This window comes from Chiloscyllium plagiosum, chromosome 13 (genome assembly GCF_004010195.1).
Source record: "Chiloscyllium plagiosum isolate BGI_BamShark_2017 chromosome 13, ASM401019v2, whole genome shotgun sequence".
Taxonomy (NCBI): domain Eukaryota; kingdom Metazoa; phylum Chordata; class Chondrichthyes; order Orectolobiformes; family Hemiscylliidae; genus Chiloscyllium; species Chiloscyllium plagiosum.
The window spans coordinates 66,157,763-66,180,058 of record NC_057722.1 but is presented as its reverse complement, the minus strand read 5'-3'; the positions used below and the strand labels follow the sequence as shown (position 1 = coordinate 66,180,058).

General features: G+C 40.9%; 1 protein-coding gene across 4 annotated transcripts in view; it reads left to right on the top strand.

Annotated features, from left to right (window-relative positions):
• LOC122556163 (neprilysin-like) overlaps nucleotides 1–22,296 on the top strand; it is a 174,924-nt gene that overhangs the window by 15,908 nt on the left and 136,720 nt on the right. For all 4 annotated transcript variants that reach the window (XM_043702673.1, XM_043702676.1, XM_043702674.1 and 1 more), the window contains exons 3-4: nucleotides 3,193–3,228; nucleotides 7,124–7,285. In XM_043702673.1, the coding sequence (XP_043558608.1) occupies nucleotides 3,193–3,228; nucleotides 7,124–7,285 (198 nt within the window). The remainder of the gene's footprint in view (nucleotides 1–3,192; nucleotides 3,229–7,123; nucleotides 7,286–22,296) is intronic.

The window sequence follows — 22,296 nt, the reverse complement described above, 5'->3', positions numbered from 1 at the left end:
TTTAAAAATCCAGTTCTCTCTTACTATTGAATCTATTTCCATTAAGTTTAAAAACTTTGCTTTCCAGATCATAACTATTACCTACATTAAAAGATTTCCTCATGTTGGCCCCCATTGTTTTGTCAATTATCTGAAACAATGTCTTCTTTTTACCAACCTCTGTGACTGGTAATTTACTTACTTCATCAAAGCTCTTCATGTTTTATTTAACACATCTGTCACATCTTTTTGAAATATTCTCTGCTCTAAGGAGAAAAAAAAAGTTTCCTTAACCTCCTGAAGTGAATTGGAGTCCGTCACTCTTGTTGCGCTTTAGATAAATATTTGCTTAATGCTGTCTAAGATCTTGGATATCCTTCCTTGGGTGTGGTACAGAGATTTGAACACAAATTTCAGCTAGGGCCCAGTAAGTGTTTTATAGCTTAACTTCCTTGCTTTTGCACTCTCTGCATCTATTGCTGAAGTATAGATTAGCATGTGTTTTTTCAACAGTTGAAAAGTGTGGTGCTGGCAAAGCATTGCTCATCAGGCAGAGTCAGAGGAGCAGGAGAATCGACATTTTGTGCAAAAGCCCTTCATCAGGAATGGCTTTTGCCCGAAACGTCGATTCTTCTGCTCCTTAGATGCTGCCTGACTGACTATGCTTTTCCAGCACCACACTTTTCGACTCTGGTCTCCAGCAACTGCAGTCCATTTTCCTAGTGTGCTTTTTCAACAGCCTATTCAATTTGCCCTGTTATTTTCAAAGAATTGTATACACAAATCCCCAGGTTCCTCTGATCCTTCACCAACTTTAACAGTGTCATTGTATTATTTCTCCTCATCCTTCAGCAAAAAGCACCGCTCTATCGGATTTTATCTATTACCCACTGACCTGATTAGTTTTGCATCATCAACTTTAGTAAAGAGCGCAGGAATCTTTGTTAGCCTTTTGCTGTACTCTTGCTGAATTGCACACCATCTTTTACGGGATATTTTCTCTTTCTCCCAGACCCTCAAATGCTTTTGTGTAGGTCTACCACATTCTCGTTTAAATTTGCTAATGTTGACTTCACTCTGTTCTTTAGACTCAACATCTTTATGTGCGCCATTGATAAATCAATTTGCATTGTTCACTCCTGCTATGCTGTAATTGGGATCAGGTTGACTTTGTTAACTACGAGGTTCTTGATTGGGGTTGTTAACCTCGGCAGACTAGGAAAGCATCGGCTGACTAATATAACCAGAAAATTAGAATCTCCTCAGTGGAGGATTGATATCGAGCTGGCTGGCTGCAGCCAATGTACTGTGCACTAGCAAATAAAAACTGACTTGATGACAGGACCTGGCCTCTATGCATTTACTTCATGCTGTTATGTCTTCTCCAATCACCATTCCCACCTCAACTCCCTCACTGCCCTTCAAATATTTCTGACTTTGAATCTATGCTCCTTTAGTCTGGACATCTTGCTTGCTAACAACACAGTAGTTATCATCATCATTCATATATCGATTTTCACTGTAACTCTGTTACAGGGATAGTAGCAATACTCAGACCATACTCCTAGCCTTCAATTCATGAAATCTCATTTAAAAGCTTTGAGGAATTTAGCAAAGCAACGATTTGGACAGTTTTAATGATCCAGTTTGCCTCAATGAATTTTTTCAGCTAACCTGCACAGTTGTATCTAAGATAATCTGGTGAGTAGTACATGGGCCCAAACGGATTGGGTAGCTTAGTAAAGTAGAACAGGGACCATTCATACCTAGAATTTGGATCTGTGTATGTATATAAGCCAATGTAAGCACTTCACGCCACAGGCAGCATCTACTGACTCTGTCTAGGGTTGCCAAAACCCCAGGATAATCCTGGAGTCTCCAGGAATTGAATAATTTCAAGAGCACTGTTGCAAACAAAACACTGAAGAAAAATAAAATGGGGGCATTAAAAATAATTTAAAAATACAAAATTACAATCTTGCATTTTAAAAAGTTTTCTTTGAATAAATTGATTTATTAATTGTGCTGGGAATTCAGATGGAAATTGGAGAGGACACTGAATTGGGTCATCAAGGATCTGTTCACTCGCCAACTGGCTGAAGGAGGTAGTGTGCCATGATAATGACCTGTTTGACAATTGATGATGGGAGTGAGGACATGAGGTTGAGAAAGGTGGGGCCTCATGTCATGAAAACTCTAGGACTACATCCGTACAGAGTTGTCAACCCTAGTCCTGTCTCTGTGCCAATGGTGAATGGCAGATAACAGTATTTCCATAATGTGAATTCAAAGTAATGCTTAAGAGTTAGGATGACAAAAGCTTGAAAGTCAAACTACGTAGTAATTCCCTCCCTATACTCCACAGACCACATAGACAGCTACAATTCAAGAAGATGGCTTATCATCACCTTCCAAGGGCAATAATTGCTGGCCCAGACAGTAATGGCCACATGCTAAGAATGATCAATTTTTTAAAAGGACCTCTTATAATCTTCAACACCTTGATCAGATCACCTATGCTGAAGGACATATTAGCAAACTTACCTGACAGAACAAAACACATCCTGAAAGAGGAAAGGGAAGTAGAGGTGATGAGATTTTGGCCTAGAATTCCAGAGCTTCGGGCTTGTGCAATTTAAAAATTGGATTGTGCAAGAAACTCAAATTAAATGGACACACAGATCTTGGCAGGTTGTATAGTTTAGGGTGATACAGAGAAATGGGGGATGGATTGAAAAGCAGTATAAGAATTTTAAATTGGGACGTTGTGAGTGAGAAACCAATGGAGATCAGCAAATATAAGGTTTGTAGGTACACAGGCTGTGTTTCAGGTGCAGGCTACAGATTTCTAGAGAAGCTCACGTTAGCAGAAGCAGGAACAAGTGATGGGAGATTTTTGTTCTCCAGCACAAATTGAATTTGTGTGCACTTTTACGGTAGGACAATTTCCCAGGCATCTTGTGATATTAGTATCTTAGGTGCAGGAGTGAAGCCAAAACCAATAGCCATAAAATGAGTTGGATTCATTCTTTATAAATTGGAGTCTGTAAGGTTTTAATTTGTTTTACAGGAGGTCATGGCTTGGTAACAACAGCTCAGTGAAAATAGTGGTGAATAATTAGAATGCTAATAAAGAAGATTGTACAGTCTAATTAATTATGATACTACTGGATTATGGGATCACTCATGATTATTTCCTTTGTTTCTCCCCAGATAAAACATGTACCACTCCATCGTGTGTATCAGCAGGTAAGTTCATTTAAAAAAAAAAGCAAACTGTCATTAATATATCCCCCCGTCAGCCTATCTCTCTAATTTTGCACCCACAATATCAAACACAATAAATCCCAAGTTTAGTCATAAAATAAGTCTCATTCTCCTTCACAGAATGGCTGCCACAGGGTTGTGGAGTTATCTCCTACACTTTGCCATTCGAAGAGACCCTCCAAACTCTGAATGCATAGCCCAAAGGCAAATTAAGCAACAGATCCCTCAAACACTTTATCCTGCCTCTAGGCAGTGTAAACTCCTATCAGCCTACCTCTACATCTGTTAGCTGTTGCTCGTTACCACACAGTCTGCTTGTTTCAGCCTGTAATAAATGTTATTGCCCTCAACCACTTACCTGTTACAGGTCTTTCCTTTTTATTGCATTTGCACAAAGCATTACTGACCAATGTCAGCCTGTAAGCCCATGGCAAAAAATTGAAATTTCTGGAAGACCCAATATCAATTGGCTGATTTAATTACATGTCCACAGTCATTTAGTTTGAGGTTGATCCATCCGGTCTCTCATATCTGTGAACCATGGACAGTGGCAGAATCACTTTGGGAATTTCGTCCATTTTTTAGTTCTGTTGCCATGGTTCTAGTAAAATATCTGCGGATGTGTATATATTCCTGTGACTTTGTTTATTCTAATGTTTTGACCAGGTACAGAAGGATAACTGTCTCTCTTTTCCAACTCCACATTTGAATGCAAGAGATTTTCTAATTAAAGCATTCTGGATTGCCAATTCAGTATGCTTTTTATAGAATCACTACAGTGTGAAAACAGGCCCTTTGGCCCAACAAGTCCACACCAACATGTAACCCATGCAGATCCATTCCCCCTAACTAATAATCAGGACACTATGGGCCATTTAACATAGCCAATTCACCTAACCTGCACATCCTTGAATTGTGGGAGGAAAGCCATGTAGACACAATGAGAATGTGCAAACTCCACACAGACAGTCACCCAAGGCTGGGATTGAACCCAGGTCCCTAGCACCATGAGGCTGTAGTGCTAACCACTGTGCCACCCCATGTATGTGTACATTACTGCTTGCAATCTTGTAAGAAATGGATAGTTGATTAAGTAAGCAGATAATTTCATTGCTAAAACCCACTCGGCTAACAATGGACAGTGTGCAAATCCACGTTGCTTCTCAAGAATGAACTCAAACATACCAAAGCCGCAAAATATGTAGAAAGAAATAACTTTACACAATATTAAATCTTTCAACTTGGCAAGTAAAAGCGAAGTCAATAATAGGGCAGCACAATACTCAATGGTTAGCACTGCTACCTCACAATGCCAGGGACCGGGGTTCGATTCCACCCTTGACCACTGTCTGTGGAGTTTACACATTCTCCGGTGCCTGTGTGGGTTTCCTCTGGATGCTCTTTCCTCCCACAGTCCAAAGATGTGCAGGTTATGTGGATTGATTGTGTTAAATTGCCCACAGTGTCCAGAGATATGCAGGCTAAGTGGATTAGCCATGGGAAATAAAGCATTGTCAGGTAGGAGGGTGGATCTGAGTAGGATGCTCTTCAGAGAGTTGGTGTGGACTCAATGGGCTAACTGGCATGCTTCCACACTGGAGGGATTCTATGAAAAGATTCACTGACTAGTTAAATCTGCATGTTTTGGTTCTCACTTAAACAGTTGCTTTGCAGTAGCGGCTGGTTATTGATCTTCTGTAGAATTCATCGTTAAGGAATTGAAATCTCTTAAAATTCTGTTTGCAACAAGATGGTTTCCTGGTTGATTTTCAAGCCATAATCCTGGCTCTGATCAGAGAGTTCAGAGAGTGACATTTGATCTGGCAATGTATAAAGTGTCAGCCCAAATCAAAATTTAAACATGTGCCAAAAATGTTGTGTCACGTGATTTCTCTTTGTTGATTGTCTATTCTAGTAAATATAAAGGATTGGCTCATGTCTCTCATAGTTCTCATTAGCCATTACTTATTTATTGCTCATTCATAATTGCCCAGAGGGTGAGTTAAGAGTCAACCGCATTGTTGTGGGTCTCGAGTCATATGGAGACCAGACCCGGTCAGAATGAGATTTACAACAATCAGCAATGGTTACACAGTCACTTATAAGCTTTTTATTTCCAGGTTTTAATAGATTTATATTTCACCATCTGCCATGGTGAGATTTAAACCCACGTCCTTAGGCCAATGGCGATTGCTAGCCTACTGATGTTACTACTGCCTCTCGATAATTATTCTATAAATTCCCAGGCTTCTGAATTATCCATCCTCCAACTTAATGGGATAGGAAGGAGTCAGGTCATTCTCTAAGATTTTAGATATCATTCCTTGTTTTAGTGGCATGTTCTTTACTGTTGAATTTTATTTTAACAAAAAAGTACCACATGTGAAGACAGTTGAGGGAATTGCAGTTTATTATATCCAACAGTCCGCCTTCATCAAATAACATTGAAGTGTTGAGGCTTTGGGTCAGTTTAAAATCAATCAAACTGATGCTGATAGATTTTTCATGGGCAAAGATAATGGAACTAAGATACCATTGAATTAAATCGAGTTGAGTTGAATCTGCATATAGGTTTAGCTCCTTAGCCAGGCTCAAGGAGCTAAACCTATAGGCAGAGAGGAAATGATGACAAAGCCAATGACATAGAGACACAGAGTCATGCAGCACAGAACCAATCCCTGCCATACAGAATCACAAACTAAACTAGTCCCACCTGCCTGGCCCATAGGCCTCCAAACCCTTCCTATTCATGTACCTATCCAAATGTCCTTTGAACATGATTGTACACACATCCATCACTTCCTCAGGAAGTTCATTCCAGACATGAACCACCCTCTGTGTAAACAACTTGTTCCACACATCTTTTTTAAATCTCTCTCCTTTCACCATAAAAATGTGCCTGCTAATCTTGATAACCCCATTCCAGAGAAAAGACAGCTTCCATTAACTCTATTGATACCTCTCATGATTTTATAGGAATTAATGCAAAAAACAAAAACATCATCTTCTGATCCTATTTACTGAAAAGTGCTTGCCACTTACTGCCCATACTTATAATTAACATCCTGAGCCCACTCCGCCATTTTATTTGACTGTTGGTGATCTTAACCTTAACTCCATTTCCCTTCTTGGTCCCATCACCCTTGCCTCACAAAATATCTGTCAGCCTGTGTTTTGATTTTGTTTTACTAACCCACAGCAAAATTAAGCACCTATTCTAATACAAAAATCAAACCTTGCATTTAAATAGTGCCTTTTGTAGCCACTATCTACCCATTTGATATAACCAATAGTGTCCTCCTTGAAGTGGAGTCACTGTTGTAAAATAGGATACACAGCAAGCAATTTGTATGCAGCAAGCTCTCACAAGCAGCAATGTGAACATAGAACATAGAACAGTACAGCACAGTACAGACCCTTTGGCCCTCGATGTTGTGCCAGCTTTTTATCCTACTCTAAGATCAGATTAACCTTCATTATAATATATTCCATGAGCCAATCCAAGAGTCGCTTAAATCTCCCTAATGTATCTGACTGTACTACCACTACCAGCAGTGCATTCCACACAACCACCACTCTCTGTGTAAAGAACTTACTTCTGCTATGTTTTTGTGATGATTGAGGGATTGGCCAGACCACCAGCTATAACTGCTCTGTTCTTATTCAGAATAATGTCATGGGATCTTTTATGTTCATGTGAAAGAGCAGGAGCAGGTACTGGTTTTAAAATCTCAGCCAAAAGAAAAGATAAATCATTTAGTACACTGATGACTTAGCCACCAAAGGAATCCTTATCTTGACATGCTTCATATATTTTCTGATCTTCGTGGAAAATTCATTGCTTTTTTTAAACTTACATCTTTATTTGACCCCTCAGCTGCCCGTATTGTGGCGAATATGGACCAAACTGCAGATCCTTGCAAAAACTTTTATCAGTATGCCTGTGGAGGATGGTTGAAGAAACATGTCATCCCTGAAACCAGCTCCCGATATAGTACTTTTGACATTCTGAGAGATGAATTGGAAGTCATCTTGAAAGGTCAGTCGAGGTTCTCGAAATCAAATATTAAGATTGAGCATTGAAGATATTTTACAGGCCACATTACCTTCGTTAATATGGTCAATAATTTCAAATTAGAATCATAGAATTGTTAAAGCAAGGAAGGAGACAATTGGCCCATCTACCGTGTTGTTCTCATCATCTCCTTATTTCATCTTAAGCTCCATGCCATTATTGGTCAGTGTATTGAGTATAGGAGTTGGGAGGTTGTTTTGCAGCTGTACAGGACTTGGTTAGTCCACTTATGGAATATTGCATTCAATTCTGCTCTCCCTGCTATAGGAAAGGCGTTGTGAAACTTGAAATGGTTCTGAAACTATTTAAAAGATGTTGCCAGGATTGGAAGGTTTGAACTGCAGGAAGAGGCTGATTAAGCTGGGGCTATTTACCCTGGAGCATCAGACGCTGAGGGGTGACTTTATAGAGGTTTATGAAATCATGAGGGGTATGAATATGGTGAGTAGACAAGGTCTTTTCCCTCAGATAGGGGAGTCTAAAACTAGAGGGCCTTGGTTGAAGGTTGAAGGGGAAAGGTTTAAAAGAGACCCGAAGGGCAACATTTTCACACAGAGGGTGGTGCGTGTGTTGAAAGAGCTGCCGGAGGAGGTGGTGGAGGCGAGTACAACTACAATATTTAAAAGTCACCTGGATGGGTACATGATTAAGAAGGGTTTAGAAGGATATGGACCAAATGCTGACAAATGGGACAAGATAAATTTAGGAAGTCTGGTCAGCATGGATGAGTTGGACCAAAGGGTTTGTTTCTGTGTTGCACATATCTATGAATCTAAGTTAATTAAACATAACTGATCCATGTCGTATTAATGCTGGCTTTCATTGTCCAACTCACATTATTTTCTCTTTTAATCTTTCATGTTGTGCTCAGCTCTGTTGAACTTACTATAGTTGCTGGTTCTTTCTTTACACTTTTTTTGAACAATGGTGTGATAATTGCAATTTTCCACTCTTCTGGCACCAGCTGAGTTTGAGGAAGATTGGAAAACTGTGGCCAGTGGATCCATAATTTCCATACTCACTTCCATTCAATATTCCTGGAGCCATCTCATCTTGTTCTGGTATCTGTTCAACTTGAAATACACACAACCTATCCAATACCTCCTTTTCAACAAGAGTAAGCTCTTCAAGTATCAGAACTAGCTCCCTTTCCACCATGACCTGTAAAAAGTCTCCTTCCTTGGCAAAGATCAACAAAGTATTCTTTTAGTACCTGGGCAATGATCCCTAGTTCATCAATAAATACATTTTTTTAATTTATTATTGACCCATTCCTCCTTTTACAACCTTTTGGCAACTCTTCTGCTATTTTTATGGTAGAAGACTTTGTTCGTTGCCAGGCTGTTTTCATACTCTGCTTTTTTTTTCAATTTCTCTCAACCTTCTCAATTTAGTCTAGTTCTCAGTTGTAATATTCTTCTGAGATCTGTCAAGGGCACTTTTATTCTTCATGTGAATCTCTATCTCTATTATTTATCCATGGATTCTGGGTTTGTTCTCGCTACTGTTTTTCTTTGTGGAGCATATACCATGACATTCTATCTCCTCTTTAAAGGTAGCCCAATGTTCAGTTATAGTCTTGCCTGTCACAATTGATTCCATTTCGCATTTGATTCATTCTTATCCCATTGAGGTTCATTGCCCCTGGTTAATTATTCTTGTCATTTTTGATAGACAACCTAACACTTAAGGGAGCAATTTTCCTCTCCCTGAAGGAACTGACAAGGTTGTTACTATCTTGCCAGGGCCAAATCTCCCTCTAATTTCTCCTTCTCACCAGCTTAAAGTGTTTTTCTCATCCGCCCACAATTAAAGTCCTTGAGTAGTCAATTCACGGCCATTCAAGGGCCTCATCTGCCCACCTCCCCATCAGCTGCCACCCTAGCATGCAGGAAAAGTGGCTAGTTTCTCAATTAGGAATCAGGACGACCAGCCTTTCTAGGTTAGTGAGTAGAGGCCTCAAGTTGCCCAAATCCTGGGGGCAAATGGAGACAGAGATTGGAGAAAAGAGGGTGGTCTCTCAATCACACCTTGCCCTTACTGCCAACTCTCCCTCCAACTTGCACTCCATGAGTACAATAAATACTTACCTCCTCACTAATAGGTCCCCTGGGGAGTAGGCCTCAAATGGCTGACCTTAGGACCATGAAGCAGTTTGGCTCTTTTGGTTGGCAGCTCTGGCAACCCAGCAAAGCTGTGTTGGAGCTTTTATTCACTTTCCACAGTTTGCTAGTTGGTTCTTAATGAGCTGTTTGGCATGTGGTATGGTGAATCACCTCTGAATACCCACATTATAAATATATACATGCCAAAATTCCACTCTGTGGTATCACAATCACTGTTCCATAAATGTTTCCCTGCTGACTCCTGATCCACTTGTTGCACCGCATTCCTGAGAACCAGTCTCTTTTATTGTTGGACAATATATATATACCATATTACAAAATACTCCTGAACACACTTTAGGATCGCTTCTCTCTCTCTCTCTCTCTCTCTCTCTCTCTCTCTCTATATATATATATATATATCCTTTAAATTACTCCTATCTGAATCTAAATTTAGACAATTAAAGTGCCGGATTACAACTGCACTATAATCCTTGCATGTCTCTGTAATTTACTTGCAAACTTTGAGAAAGGACATGAAGGGAAAGCATAGAATTAAAGAAACCAAATAACATTAGAAATAAAACATTAAATTTACAAAAGTAAAAATATCAAGTAAAATAGCTTAAATAAAGATTTCAAGCTTTCTGGGAAAAGCAGGAAGTCCAGCTCTATGCAAAAACAAGTTTAGGCAACCTTGAAACTTAAAATTAGTTATTAAGGGGGAACAGAAACCACAGTGTAAAGGAAGACATATTGACAGATAATTTCAAACTTAAAGTACGTAGGAGAATGGACAGTAGAGGTTTGGATAAAGAATTTACTGACCAAGCATGTGAGGTGAAAAATGATAAGGAATGGGTTTAAGACATGAAAGACAGTCAGTAATCAGGTTTAGATAAAGACATGAGGTGATGAGTATGTGACTAAACGTTAGGGGATACCAGCAAGTAACGTCATCACCCAAGTCAGTACAAACGGTCACAGTGGCAGCCTTTTGTTATTGCTACTCTAGATCGCAAAATCAGTAATGTAATTAAATGATCACAGTCAGCAAAAGACGAACATAGGTTTATCATAAGCATAGCAGGAATATGGTGAGAACATCATGTTCATTAGCAGATGTTTGATTGACATGCTTATTGGGTAAAATCTGTATAAATACTGAAGATTGAGAGTGCCATTTTGGAGTAGACCGAGAGAGCACTAGGTTGGCAAGTGTCGGTGCCACTACTCTGCTAGGGTTTTCAAATCTCTACTTAGATTAGGACTTAGTGTCTTGCTACTCAGTAACTGTGATACCATATTAAATTGTGAATGTTTAAATAAGTGTACTAAAATCTTTATGAACTGCTTGTAAGAATTTTATTCCAGGCAATTGAATGATCTCAGGGAAAGAACCAGGGAAGGTTGAGTAGACTCCGGTACAGAGTCCTCCCTTGCCCACAAAAGCTCTTGGGGAGGCTTCGACAGCTTGTACATTTTTTCAATTAGTTGGTGGCCTATATCTAAAAGAAAAAAAAGATTTTCGGTCCCACGACAAATTACAGAGTTCTGTGTGTGAGTAAACCAGGGAAAATTTGCTGTGATTTGTTTTTTCCAGCTTTTTCCAGTTGGGTGGCATGGTGGCTCAGTGGTTAGCACTACTGCCTCACAGTGCTGCAGACCTGCGTTTAATTCCACCCTCAGGCAACTGTCTTTCTGGAGTTTGCACATTCTCTCCGTGTCTGCGTGGATTTTCTTCGGGTGCTCTGGTTTCCTCTCACAATCCAAAGATGGGCATGTTAAGCGGATTATCCGTAAGAAATACAGGGTTACATTGTGGGGTGGTTCTGGGTGGGATGCAGTTCGGAGGGTCAGTGTGGGCCTGATGGGCCAAATGGCTTCCTTCCACACTGTAGGAATTCTATGTTTAAAATCTCCCGTCTATAAGGTGAGAGCCTAGCATAAAATGACATTGGTCAAACTCAGTCCACATCCAGCTGACCCACAGGAAAAATCTATTCATAAGTTGGTACAAAATTTGTGACTTCTGTCCAGGTGAATGGTTTAATTTAGGAAACAAAAGCCTGCATTTTCTGAGGTGAAAGTTGAGGCAGGTTGAACTAGTGAAGTAGAGGGAATTTTATTGCACACTCAACTGTGATGCACTTTACTTGGAAGTGCTTGGTGCTTATGTACCAAAATGTGAAAATGTTTAACTTGCTGGATGGATGATAGTGCAAATAACAAATCTATTATCTGTTTGATAGCCAGCTGTAATTTCCTTCCTTCCTCAAGTGAAAAGGGATGTGTGTATGAAGTGGGCCCCCGTCAAGATCAATGTTCCCCTAGAACCCTCTAGATTTTGTATTCTTTCAGAACACCAACTTCTTCAAATGCTTAGGATGAAATCTTCCCAGACTGTGAATGATATGGGCATTGGCGAAAGCTGGGAGAATCCTGTGAGATCAGTCTTGAGGAGTGTCCCACTGTCAAGAATAAAAAATCTCATTTTCCAACAGCGTTGAACAGTGAGACTAGTTTCTCACGAGTGAGCAGTGAGAGGCTTATTTGTATGTAGTAGCAATCACATCATGATATCAGCTCACTTTGTTAATATGAAGTGTCCCATTTTTCCACCCACCAAAGGGAAACTAGACAGCAGTAATTCCTGACTTGAAAGTCAAAATCAAAACCTGGTGGCTCCAGGATAGTGCTTACTTCTGTGGGCAGCTATCAGTTACCAGCATCTCAGGACATGCTCCATGGGGGTACTGATGGCATACACTCCCTCCATTTGACAGGACCTCCAGGTTGCCATAGCCATTCACCTTCCGTTCAACACATCTGGTGCAAATGTACAATGTAGGGCAACTGCAGACTGTAACCACTCAACCGGGTACATGATTGGACTTAACAGATGGCATTGGTGCCAGAAATCCTGGAAGTCTCAGCAGTGGCCAATGCATCTGTCTGTTGTGACTGGGAGAAAACAAAAAGAGGCATCATTGGGTGCATAGCCAATGAGGTGAGTATGGGACAATAGTGTGTGAAACCTCACTAGTGCTCACAGAGAGAAACTCACTGTAAGACTTGCCAAAATTGTATGCTGACTTTTGGCTAACTTCAGCCATGTGTTACTATCCTCATGTGGAATGCCCAAATGCAACCCTTTTATGTGGCAAGTTTTGTTGGACTTGCTCCAATGTTAAGTTTTCAAAGCAAACTTTGTCATTCATGTGCGTATATACACTTTTTCTATTGACTACTGACTGCTGACGGATGAGCTCCAAAGAAATTTATACTCTCCCACCTCCCCCCATCCCTCAAAAAAAAAGCAAACTTAGTTGAGGACGATCCAAGCATTTACAAGAAAATTATGCTCAGAACGATTATGCTTCGGCCAGGTTATCTTTTTGCTGACTGTTTGTTTGTCAACTTTGTGATTTACCGTCTAAATCAATGCTCAGTCATTATCCTGGTCATAAATTATAATTAATTTTTCCACAAATAATGAGCAAAAATGCTCAAAATGCAAGTCAGAATGATAGGTTACCAGTTCAGATGGTGTCTTTTATCATTGAGACACAGGATCTTGAAAAAACAGGAGCAGGTCATTGAGACCTGTGAACTTGTTCACCATTTAATTAGACCATTATTCATAGATTCTTTACTCCATTCGGCTACCCTTGTTCTCTTATATTTGCCTCATATCAACCCACCTAGCTTATTTCTGAAAGCTCTTGAGGCTTCAGGAACATAGAGTTCCAAATATGTACTACCCTTTGTATGAAGAAGTGTTTCCTCATTAGATAACTACATTATCCTGCTCTACTTTTAAGATGATTCCACCCGTTCTTGATTCCCTTCCCCACAGTGAAAGGAAACTTTTCTTTTCCACAGCAAAGCTTTTAATATTTTCATCAGCTCATTAGAGTCTCTCCCTGATTGGTAATTGCTGTAGTCAGACAAGAGAGGTCCTTGCAGATACTAACAGGAAAATTAGTTCAACATTACTTGAACAAAATAGATGATAGATGGATTTAATCATCCTTCAATGGAAAATACTTTGGTAAAGGTTAGATTTTGTGCCATGGTCACCTCATTTACCCAGTGGAGATGTGGACAAAACTTTACCAATGATAATATTCATACCTGGTCAGTGGCAAATTGTGATTAATGTGGGGTGAACCACTACCATTTACAAAGACTGTGCTTTTGTTAAGTAGGATCTCAAGTTGTATTATGCAGATACATCTTTTTAATCATAAACTGTGTAGTTCATGTGCCCTATGGACTAGAGCATTCCTCAGCATTCAGCAGATTCAGCAATGTGTGATTAGGATAGTTATCTAAAGGTCATTAACAAATGCTGACTGTTCCTTGATACAAATGAGTCATAAATATTTAACTATAAGTGTAATAAGGCGTTTTGCAAACTAAAGTCTATGAAGTTGCTGTTATCACTTTTCTAATTTTATTGCTTTCTTCATTTTAATTGAGACAGGTTTAATGTGTTTATATATTGTGCACAGAGCCCATAACATCCTGTATTTTTGAGGACCATATGGATACTGAATACTGAAAGAAGAGAAATTAGATTTAAATGGACATAGTTAATGAGTTGAAGAAAAGATAGGAGTATAAAGATGGGAACTAAATCAGACTAATTTTGTACTCCTTGGTTTGCTGTTTGCAAAACTGAACATGCTGAGTGAGTGAAAACCTTTGTCCCAAATTAAAAATGCAATGTCAACCATCCTTGGAAGAGTGCAACAGCATCTAAAGGAATACACCTGTTACAATTTAGAGCTGCTTTTTAATTATTTTCATTGGCTTAATGTGCCTGAGTGCCATTTCTAGTAGATGATCAGTAAAGAGATACTCCTGCTGATTGTCTGAAACTTCTCCTTCTGCATCCTCTCCATTGGCCTTTGTCTTTCCAAAAGCACGGTGCCTTGAGTGAGACATTCCAGTAGAAATTCTGCCAGTGTTCTGCACAAATTTTCATGCTTTCGTACTCTGTTCCTATTTAATAAAGTCATTGATCTGATATATTTTATTAACCATTTTCACATGCTGACCTGCCATTGTAAATGCACCACAATGGTGGTGGCACAATGGTACACAGTTGGGGAAGGCTGCCTGGGAGTCATTGGTGTTGATTTTGAACCCATTCAATCTCACGGCATTAGGTCAACTATGGGCAAGGAAACCTCCTAACTACCAGGCACACCAACCTCCTTTCAGCTGTCAGCTGGTGAATCAGTACCTTCTAGGTTGAACTGCACTTGCATTGATTTGAAATTTTATTAGCTTTATTGTCACATGTACACAGCTGAGTACAGTGAAAGGTTTATACATTGCTACTTACCCTACCATCTTAAGTGTAAAGGTGTCTAGATACAGCTTCTTCAGTTACAGATTAGTTACAATGTAATAATGTCACCAACACATGGCACCATTTTAGGTACAGTGTACCTTGGTTCAGTCCTTAATTACAGAATGGAGAACTGAAGCAAAAGAGTTACATTACAGCTGTACACAGTATAGTCATAGGTCAGAAAGACAAGAAGCAAGTTAAAAAGACAAACATCACAATGTCTTCCTAAGGGCTGTCCCAAGCAGGCGAGCGCAGTGGCTTTGGAGAAGCACTAAGGGTGATGAGGGCAAAGAATGTACTGTAGATGGAGGACTTCAATGACTATCACAGAGTGTGACTCATTAGCACCACTATTGATTTGAGCTGGTTGAGTCCTGAAAGATTTAGCTGCAAGAGGGACTTTGCAGTGGTGGGCAACCTAACCAAAGGACAATCAAGCTTGGCCTCATCCTCACCAATCTGCCTGATATAAATGGATCTAACCCTGATAGGATTGGTGGGAGTAGCCATACTATCATCTTGTGGAGGCAAAGTCTAATCTTCACTGTGAGAAAACTCTCTGCTGTGGCACTACAGCATGAATGAATAAATGATTTATGGGTGAATGATTTATTGTCACAAATATGGAAGGAGATACAGTCAAAAGTATTCTGTCACCACAAGCCTGTGCTATTTTGATGTTCAAAAGAATAAAAACAAATGACTTAAATGCAATTCATCTTCATCACCAGAATCGCAAACACAGCTCCAGGACTCCTGCAAGGCCCCTGCTTTGGGCCGATCGCAGCCAGGAGCATGCTAAGTGGATATATTTGGACAGATCGTGCAACACACTCACGTGGCACTGTGAATCATCAGTAGCAGCAGAATTGTATTCAAACACAATGTGTAACCTCATGACCTGGCATATTCCTCAATCTATCATTCCCATCCAGCCAGGAGATCAAAGCTGGCTGAAAGGAAGGCATGCCAGAAGAAGCACAAGGCATACAGAGAATTAAGTGTTAACAAGTGAAGCTAAAAACAGGACTACTTTAATAACAAGTACCAGAAACTGCATGTGATAGACAGAGATAACTGATCTCACAACCAACAGATCAGAGAGAGTACCATTTAGCAAAAGGTTAGTTTGTACATTAGAGTGATATAGTGGCTTAGTGTGGCCTCTCAATACCAGGGATCCTGATTCAATTGCATCCTTGGGTGACTGCCTGTCTGGGTTTCTGTCAGTTGCTGCCACAGTCTAAAGCTGTTTAGGTTAAGTGTATTGGCCATGCTACATTACCCCATCCTGTCCAGCGATGAACAGGTTAGGTAAATTAGTAATTGGAAATTTGGGATTACAGGTGTAAGGTAGGGTGGTGGGTTTGGGTGGGATGCTCTTTGGAGGGTCGGTGCAGACTCGTTGAGCTGGATAGCTCTTTGTGCACTGTAGGGATTCTAGATTCTTGCAAAGACTGAGGCTGAAGCACCCACCTAATCGATGACGCATCTCTGCCTCCTCTTGTGATCCCCAGCATCTCGGAAGCCAATCTTCAACCAATTCAGTTCAATTGACCAATATGGCATCAAGAATCAGCGGAAGGTTGGATACTGCAACATTCTGAAAATCGTAGAGAAGACCTTGATTCCAAAGCTAGTTGCTCACCTAGACAAGCTGCTCCAGTGCCACTACAACACTGCTATTTACACAAAAATGTCGTCATTTGTGGGGTGCCCTGTGCACAAAAGTTAGGACAAATCCAACCTAGCCAAATACCCCCCTATTTATCCACACTTCCTCATCACCAAAGTGATGGAACAGGTTGCCAACAGTGCTATAATCTGCTTGCTGATACACAGTTTGCATTCCACCAGGATCATTCGGCACCTCCATTTCATTACGGCCTTAGTTCAAACATGGGAAAAAGAACACCAGAGGTAAGGATGACTACCCTTGACATCAAAATTGATGTACAGAGAGATCTGGGTGTTCAGGTCCATTGTTCACTGAAGGCGGCAACACAGGTCAAGAGAGTGGTCAAGAAGGCTAACGGCTTGCTTTCATCGGACGGGATATTGAGTACAAGAGTTGAGTACAATTTTCATGTTACAGTTGTGTCAGACTTTAGCTCAGCAACATTTGGAGTACTGCATACATTTCTGGTCGCCACATTATCAAAAGGACGTTGGTGCTTTGGAACGGGTGTAGAGGAGGTTCACTAGGATTTTGCCTGGTATGGAGGGTGCTAGCTATGAAGAAAGGTTGAGTAAATTAGGATTACTTTCATTAGGAAGACAAAGTTTGAAAGGGGATCTGATTGAGGTCTACAAAATCATGAGGGGTATAGATAGAATGGATAGCAAGAAGCTTTTTCCCAGAATGGGGAACTCAATTACTAGGAGTCATGAGTGAGAGGAGAAAAGTTTAGGGGAGATATGCATGTAAACTTCTTTAGTCGCAGAGGGTGGTAGGTGCCTGGAATGCGTTGCCAGCAAAGGTGATAGTGGCAAGCACGATAGCGTCATTTAAGATGTTTATTAAGAGGTTTATAAAATCATGAGGAGCATGGATAGGATAAATAGACAATGTCTCTTCTCTGGGGTGGGGGAGTTGTGTATGGAATGAGCTGCCAGAGGAAGTGGTGGAGGCTGGTACAATTGCAACATTTAAGAGGCATTTGGATGGGTATATGAATAGGAAGGGTTTGGAAGGATATGGGCCAGGTGCTGGCAGGTGGTACTCGATTGGGTTGGGATATCTGGTCGGCATGGACGGGTTGGACCGAAGGATCTGTTTCCTTGCTGTACATCCCTCTGCAAATGTGACTCTATGTATCTAGGCAGATACATGGATGGGCTGGGAGCAGAGGGATGCAGGTCCTTAGAAAATAGGCGGCAGGTTTAGATTGAGGATCTGGATCAGTGCAGGCTTGGAGGGCCAACGGGCCAGTTCCTGTAGGATTAATTTTCTTTGTTTTTTTCCTTTGTTCACTAGTTAGTCATACCTCTGGCAGATGGTCGTAAAATAAACAAAGTAATGGCCAAACTCGATAGGTGCGGCAGAATCTATGGGGAGAGAACCAAAGTTAATATATTCAGTCTGATCTGACTCTTCTTTGGATCTTGAGGCAACTTCAACATAAATATTACTTGCCACTTATGAGCCCAAGCCTGGATGTTGTTCAGGTCTTCCTATTTATGGATACAGGTGATTTCAGTTGCTGAGGAATCATGAATGGTATTGATCATTGCACAGTCATTAATAAACATCCCAACCCCTGATTTATGATGGAGAGATGGTCATTGATAAATCAGCTGAAGTTACAGTTCTTGGGACACTGCCCTGAGGACCTTCTGCAGAGATGTCCTGGGTCTGAGATGACAGGCCTCCAACAACTGGAGCAAGCTTCCTATTTGCATTATTTATGACTGTTGGACATCGCAGAGTGTTTTACAGCCAGTGAGGTATTTGTGTCTTACAGGGAACACAGCAACTAATTTTGGACACAAATAAAATTCATAAAAAGCCATTTAATAATGAGCAGTGAAAGGCTTAAAGATGTTTATTTAGAGATATGTTTGTCTGTGAAACTGTTGGGGATGGGTATCTCCCCTGTTGTTCTTAAAGATAGACAAACCAGATAACAGTTATGTTTATTGCCTTATCTGAAACAAAATACAACAGAAAGAGCAGCACACCTTCAGTACAACACTAGAGTATCAGTCTTCATTTTCATGCTTCAATTCTGGAATGCAACTGGACCCCAGAATCTTGTTTCTCAAAATTACAGCTGCAAGTGTCTGATAATTGGAAAATATGTTGTGGGAGGAAGGATTTTTTTTGTGATCAATCAGACACATCTAGCTTTGCACTTCCCCATTTTTCTTTTCTCTTCTATTTTGTTTTGCTTACCTCTTTGTGAAGAGCTTGGTCATGGCAACAGCATCGGCAGCAGTGAGTGGGCCCAGCAGCACTGACTCGAGTAGGCCCAGCAGCATGGACTGGAGTAGGTCCAGCAGCACGGACTCGAGTAGGCCCAGCAGCCTGGACTGGAATAGATCCAGCAGCACTGACTCGAGTAGGCCCAGCAGCACGTACTCGGATAGGCCCAGCAGCATGGACTCGAGTAGGCTCAGCCAATGTGGACTCTTGGCAGTGGCCTCTGCATCATCAAGACAGTTCTAATGCTGAGTAATGGCTGCTGCTGCGGAGGCATGTTTGGGTTCCTAGTGGCACCTGCATCCAGCACAGTGGCAGTAGAGGCATATTTGGACCCAGTAAAAGACCCAGTGGCATTGGCGGTGGCTGCAACAGCGAGGTGGGCCCGAAGTGGACCCATGGCAGTGCAGTGAATGGGACTCATGCCTGGCCACCAGATCTATGGCCCACGACGGAGTAGTTAGCGGGAAAGACTGTAAAGTTGGACACTTCCTTTATTTCTTCATTTTTCTGCCTTTATATTCTATATTTTTGTTTGTTTTTCTGTTTTAAGATGGCGCCAGAGTGGAGCGACGCTGTAAATCACTTTTCACTATATTTTAGATACACATGCCAATAAATAAATTAAATTTTACTTCCACTTCTATCTTCTGTCCTTTTTCAGACGTTTGCATTCAGTGCTTTGTAGTATAAAATGGATATATAAGCCCAAGCAAAGATACAAAAAAGATATTTCAAAGAATAATATCAAAGAAGGGACCTGGGTTCGATTCCAGCCTTGGGCGACTGTCTGTGTGGAGTTTGCACATTCTCCCTATGTCTGGGTGGGTATCCACTAGGTGTTCTGGTTTTCTCCCACAGTCCGAAGATGTGCAGGACAGGTGAATTGGCCATACTAAATTGCCCATAGTGCTCAGAGATGTGTAGGTTAGGTGCATTAGTCAGGGGTAAATTTACAATAGTAGGGTAGGGGAATGGGTCTGGGTGGGTTACTCTTTGGAGGGTCGGTGTGGACTTGTTGGGGCCTGTTTCCAATTATAAGGATTCTGTGGATCTTAAAATTATGTAGGCATCAATGGATATATTTAGAGAAAAAAGTTTCCACTCCAAGGATTTTTTTTTTGCTAAGGGCATCGTTGTTAGATAGTCTGTAATGAATCCAATAAGGAACTTAGCTAAAGCTTCTTCACTCAGAGAGTAGTTACAGCATGGAAAATGCAACTATGGAGAATAATTGAGGCAAACGGTACAGATGTATTTTAGGGAATAGTAGATAAATACAAGAGACATTGAAGGAGAAATACAAGGATTTGAAGGGTATGCTGCTGGAATGTGCTGAAAGAGGGCAGGAAGGAGTTGGCACATTAAGTCACGCCAAATAGCTGATCTTTTTTGTGTGTCGTCACAATGGGAGGATTAATGGTCTTTATGCATGTTTGATCAATAGCTAGTTTCTTTTATTGGAATTATTTTCCACCCACTAATTTTGAAAACACCAAGATAAAGCACCATACCCTTGGGTCAATAAATTGAAGGAATGTGATTGCAATCTTATCTGCTTGAATGTTCATTAATAGCAAGCTATTGAGAAGAACACAGATAAAATAAATGAGACTCATAAAATCCATTCTAAATCCAATCTGATTCAAAACATTGCTTGCTCACGACTAATGAAGTTAAATGCATGCCATTATCTTTGTCAAATTGCTTTGCCAAGTGCACACCAGAGAATATCTGCTTCATGAACCAAAAGCTAGACATCTAGATATCAAAGAACTTTGAATTACAGAAGCACCTTGCACAGTGCTGCTTAATTGCACATGAAAAGAACATGAAGCATGGATGGAAAATGTAAATATGACCTTACAAGCACATTACGTGTGCCAACTACAATGTACTCTGCTCAGCTCCTTAGCCTCTTGCAGGAACATTTGCATAAATGAATCTCGATCAATGAAAGTAATCAACGAAAATGCTATCCCTTTCCCCTTTAGATTTCCTTTTTTGTTAAATAGCTCTCAGAAGAATGAGGGAAGGAATTTCCATCTATGTTACTTTTTGTTCATTCATGGGTTGTGGATGTTGCTAGCTGGGCTGTCCAGAAAGCAATTAAAATTGCTAACACCTCCTCCTTGTGAACCTCAATCTCATCTAGCAGAAAGTGAGGACTGCAGATGCTGGAGATCAGCGTCAAGAGTGTGTTTCTGGAAAAGTACAGCAGGTCAAGCAGCATCCAAGGAGCAAGAGAATCAACATTTCGGGCCAGAGCCCTTCATCAGGAATGAGGCTGGGAGTCTCGGGGGTGGAGAGATAAATGGGGTGGGGCTGGGGAGAAGGTAGCTGCATTAGGTGGATGGAGGTGTGGTTAAAGGTGATAGGTTGGAAAGGAGGGTGGAGCAAATAGGTGGGAAGGATGATTGACAGGTGGGACAAGTCATGAGCATGGTGCTGAGCTGTAAGGTTGGAACTGGGGTAAGGAGGGGAAAGGAGAAATGAGGAAACTGGTCCACCCTCCTCTACGACCTATTACCTTTACCCCCACCTCCATCCACCTATTGCACTCGTAGCGACCTTTTTCCCAGCTCCACTCCCCTCCCATTTATCTCTCCACCCTGAGGCTCCCAGCCTCATTCCTGGCCCGAAACATCGATTCTCTTGCTCCTTGGATGCTGCCTGACCTGCTGTGTTTTTCCAGCAACACGCTCCCGACTCAATCCCGTCCAGTGTAGTAGCTTGTACCTCAATATTCTCCTCGATAACATTATCTTTTTCCAGTGTGAATACTGGCAAAAAATATTCCTTTAGTGCTTCTCCTATCTCCTTGGACTTCAAGCACAACTTTCCACTACTGTCCTTGATTGGCCTTAATCTTACTCTGGTCATTCTTTTATTGCTGATATACCTATAGAAAGCTTTAGGGTTTTCCTTGATCCTATCTGCCAATGACGTCTCATGCCCCCTGCTGGCTCTACTTAGCTCTCTCTTTAGGTTTTTCCTGGCTAACTTGTAACTTTCAAACACCCTAAATGAGCCTTCATGTCTCAATTTAAAATAAGCCTTCTTCTTCCCCTTGATAAGAGATTCAACTTATTTACTAAACCATGGCTCCCTCGCTCGACCACTTCCTCCCTGTCTGACCGGAACATACTTATCAAGGACACACAGTAGCTGTCCCTTGAATAAGCGCTACACTTCAATTGTGCCCATCTCCTGCAGTTTCCTTCCCCATCCTATGCATCCTAAATCTTGCCTAATGACATCATAATTGCCTTTCCCCCAGCTATAAGTCTTACCCTGTGATATATACCTATCCCTTTCCATTGCTGAAGTAAACATGATCGAATTGTGATCACTACCAACACAGTGATCAACCTACCTCCAAATCTAACCTCTGGCCGGTTCAATACCTATTACCAAATCCAATGTGGCCCTGCTGCTTGTTGGCTTGTCTACATACTGTATCAGCAAACCCTTTTGCACATGTTGGACAAAACGTGACCCATCTAAAGTACTCAAACTATTGCATTTTCAGTCAATATTTGGAAAGTTAAACACCCCCATAACAATTCCCCTGTTACTCTCG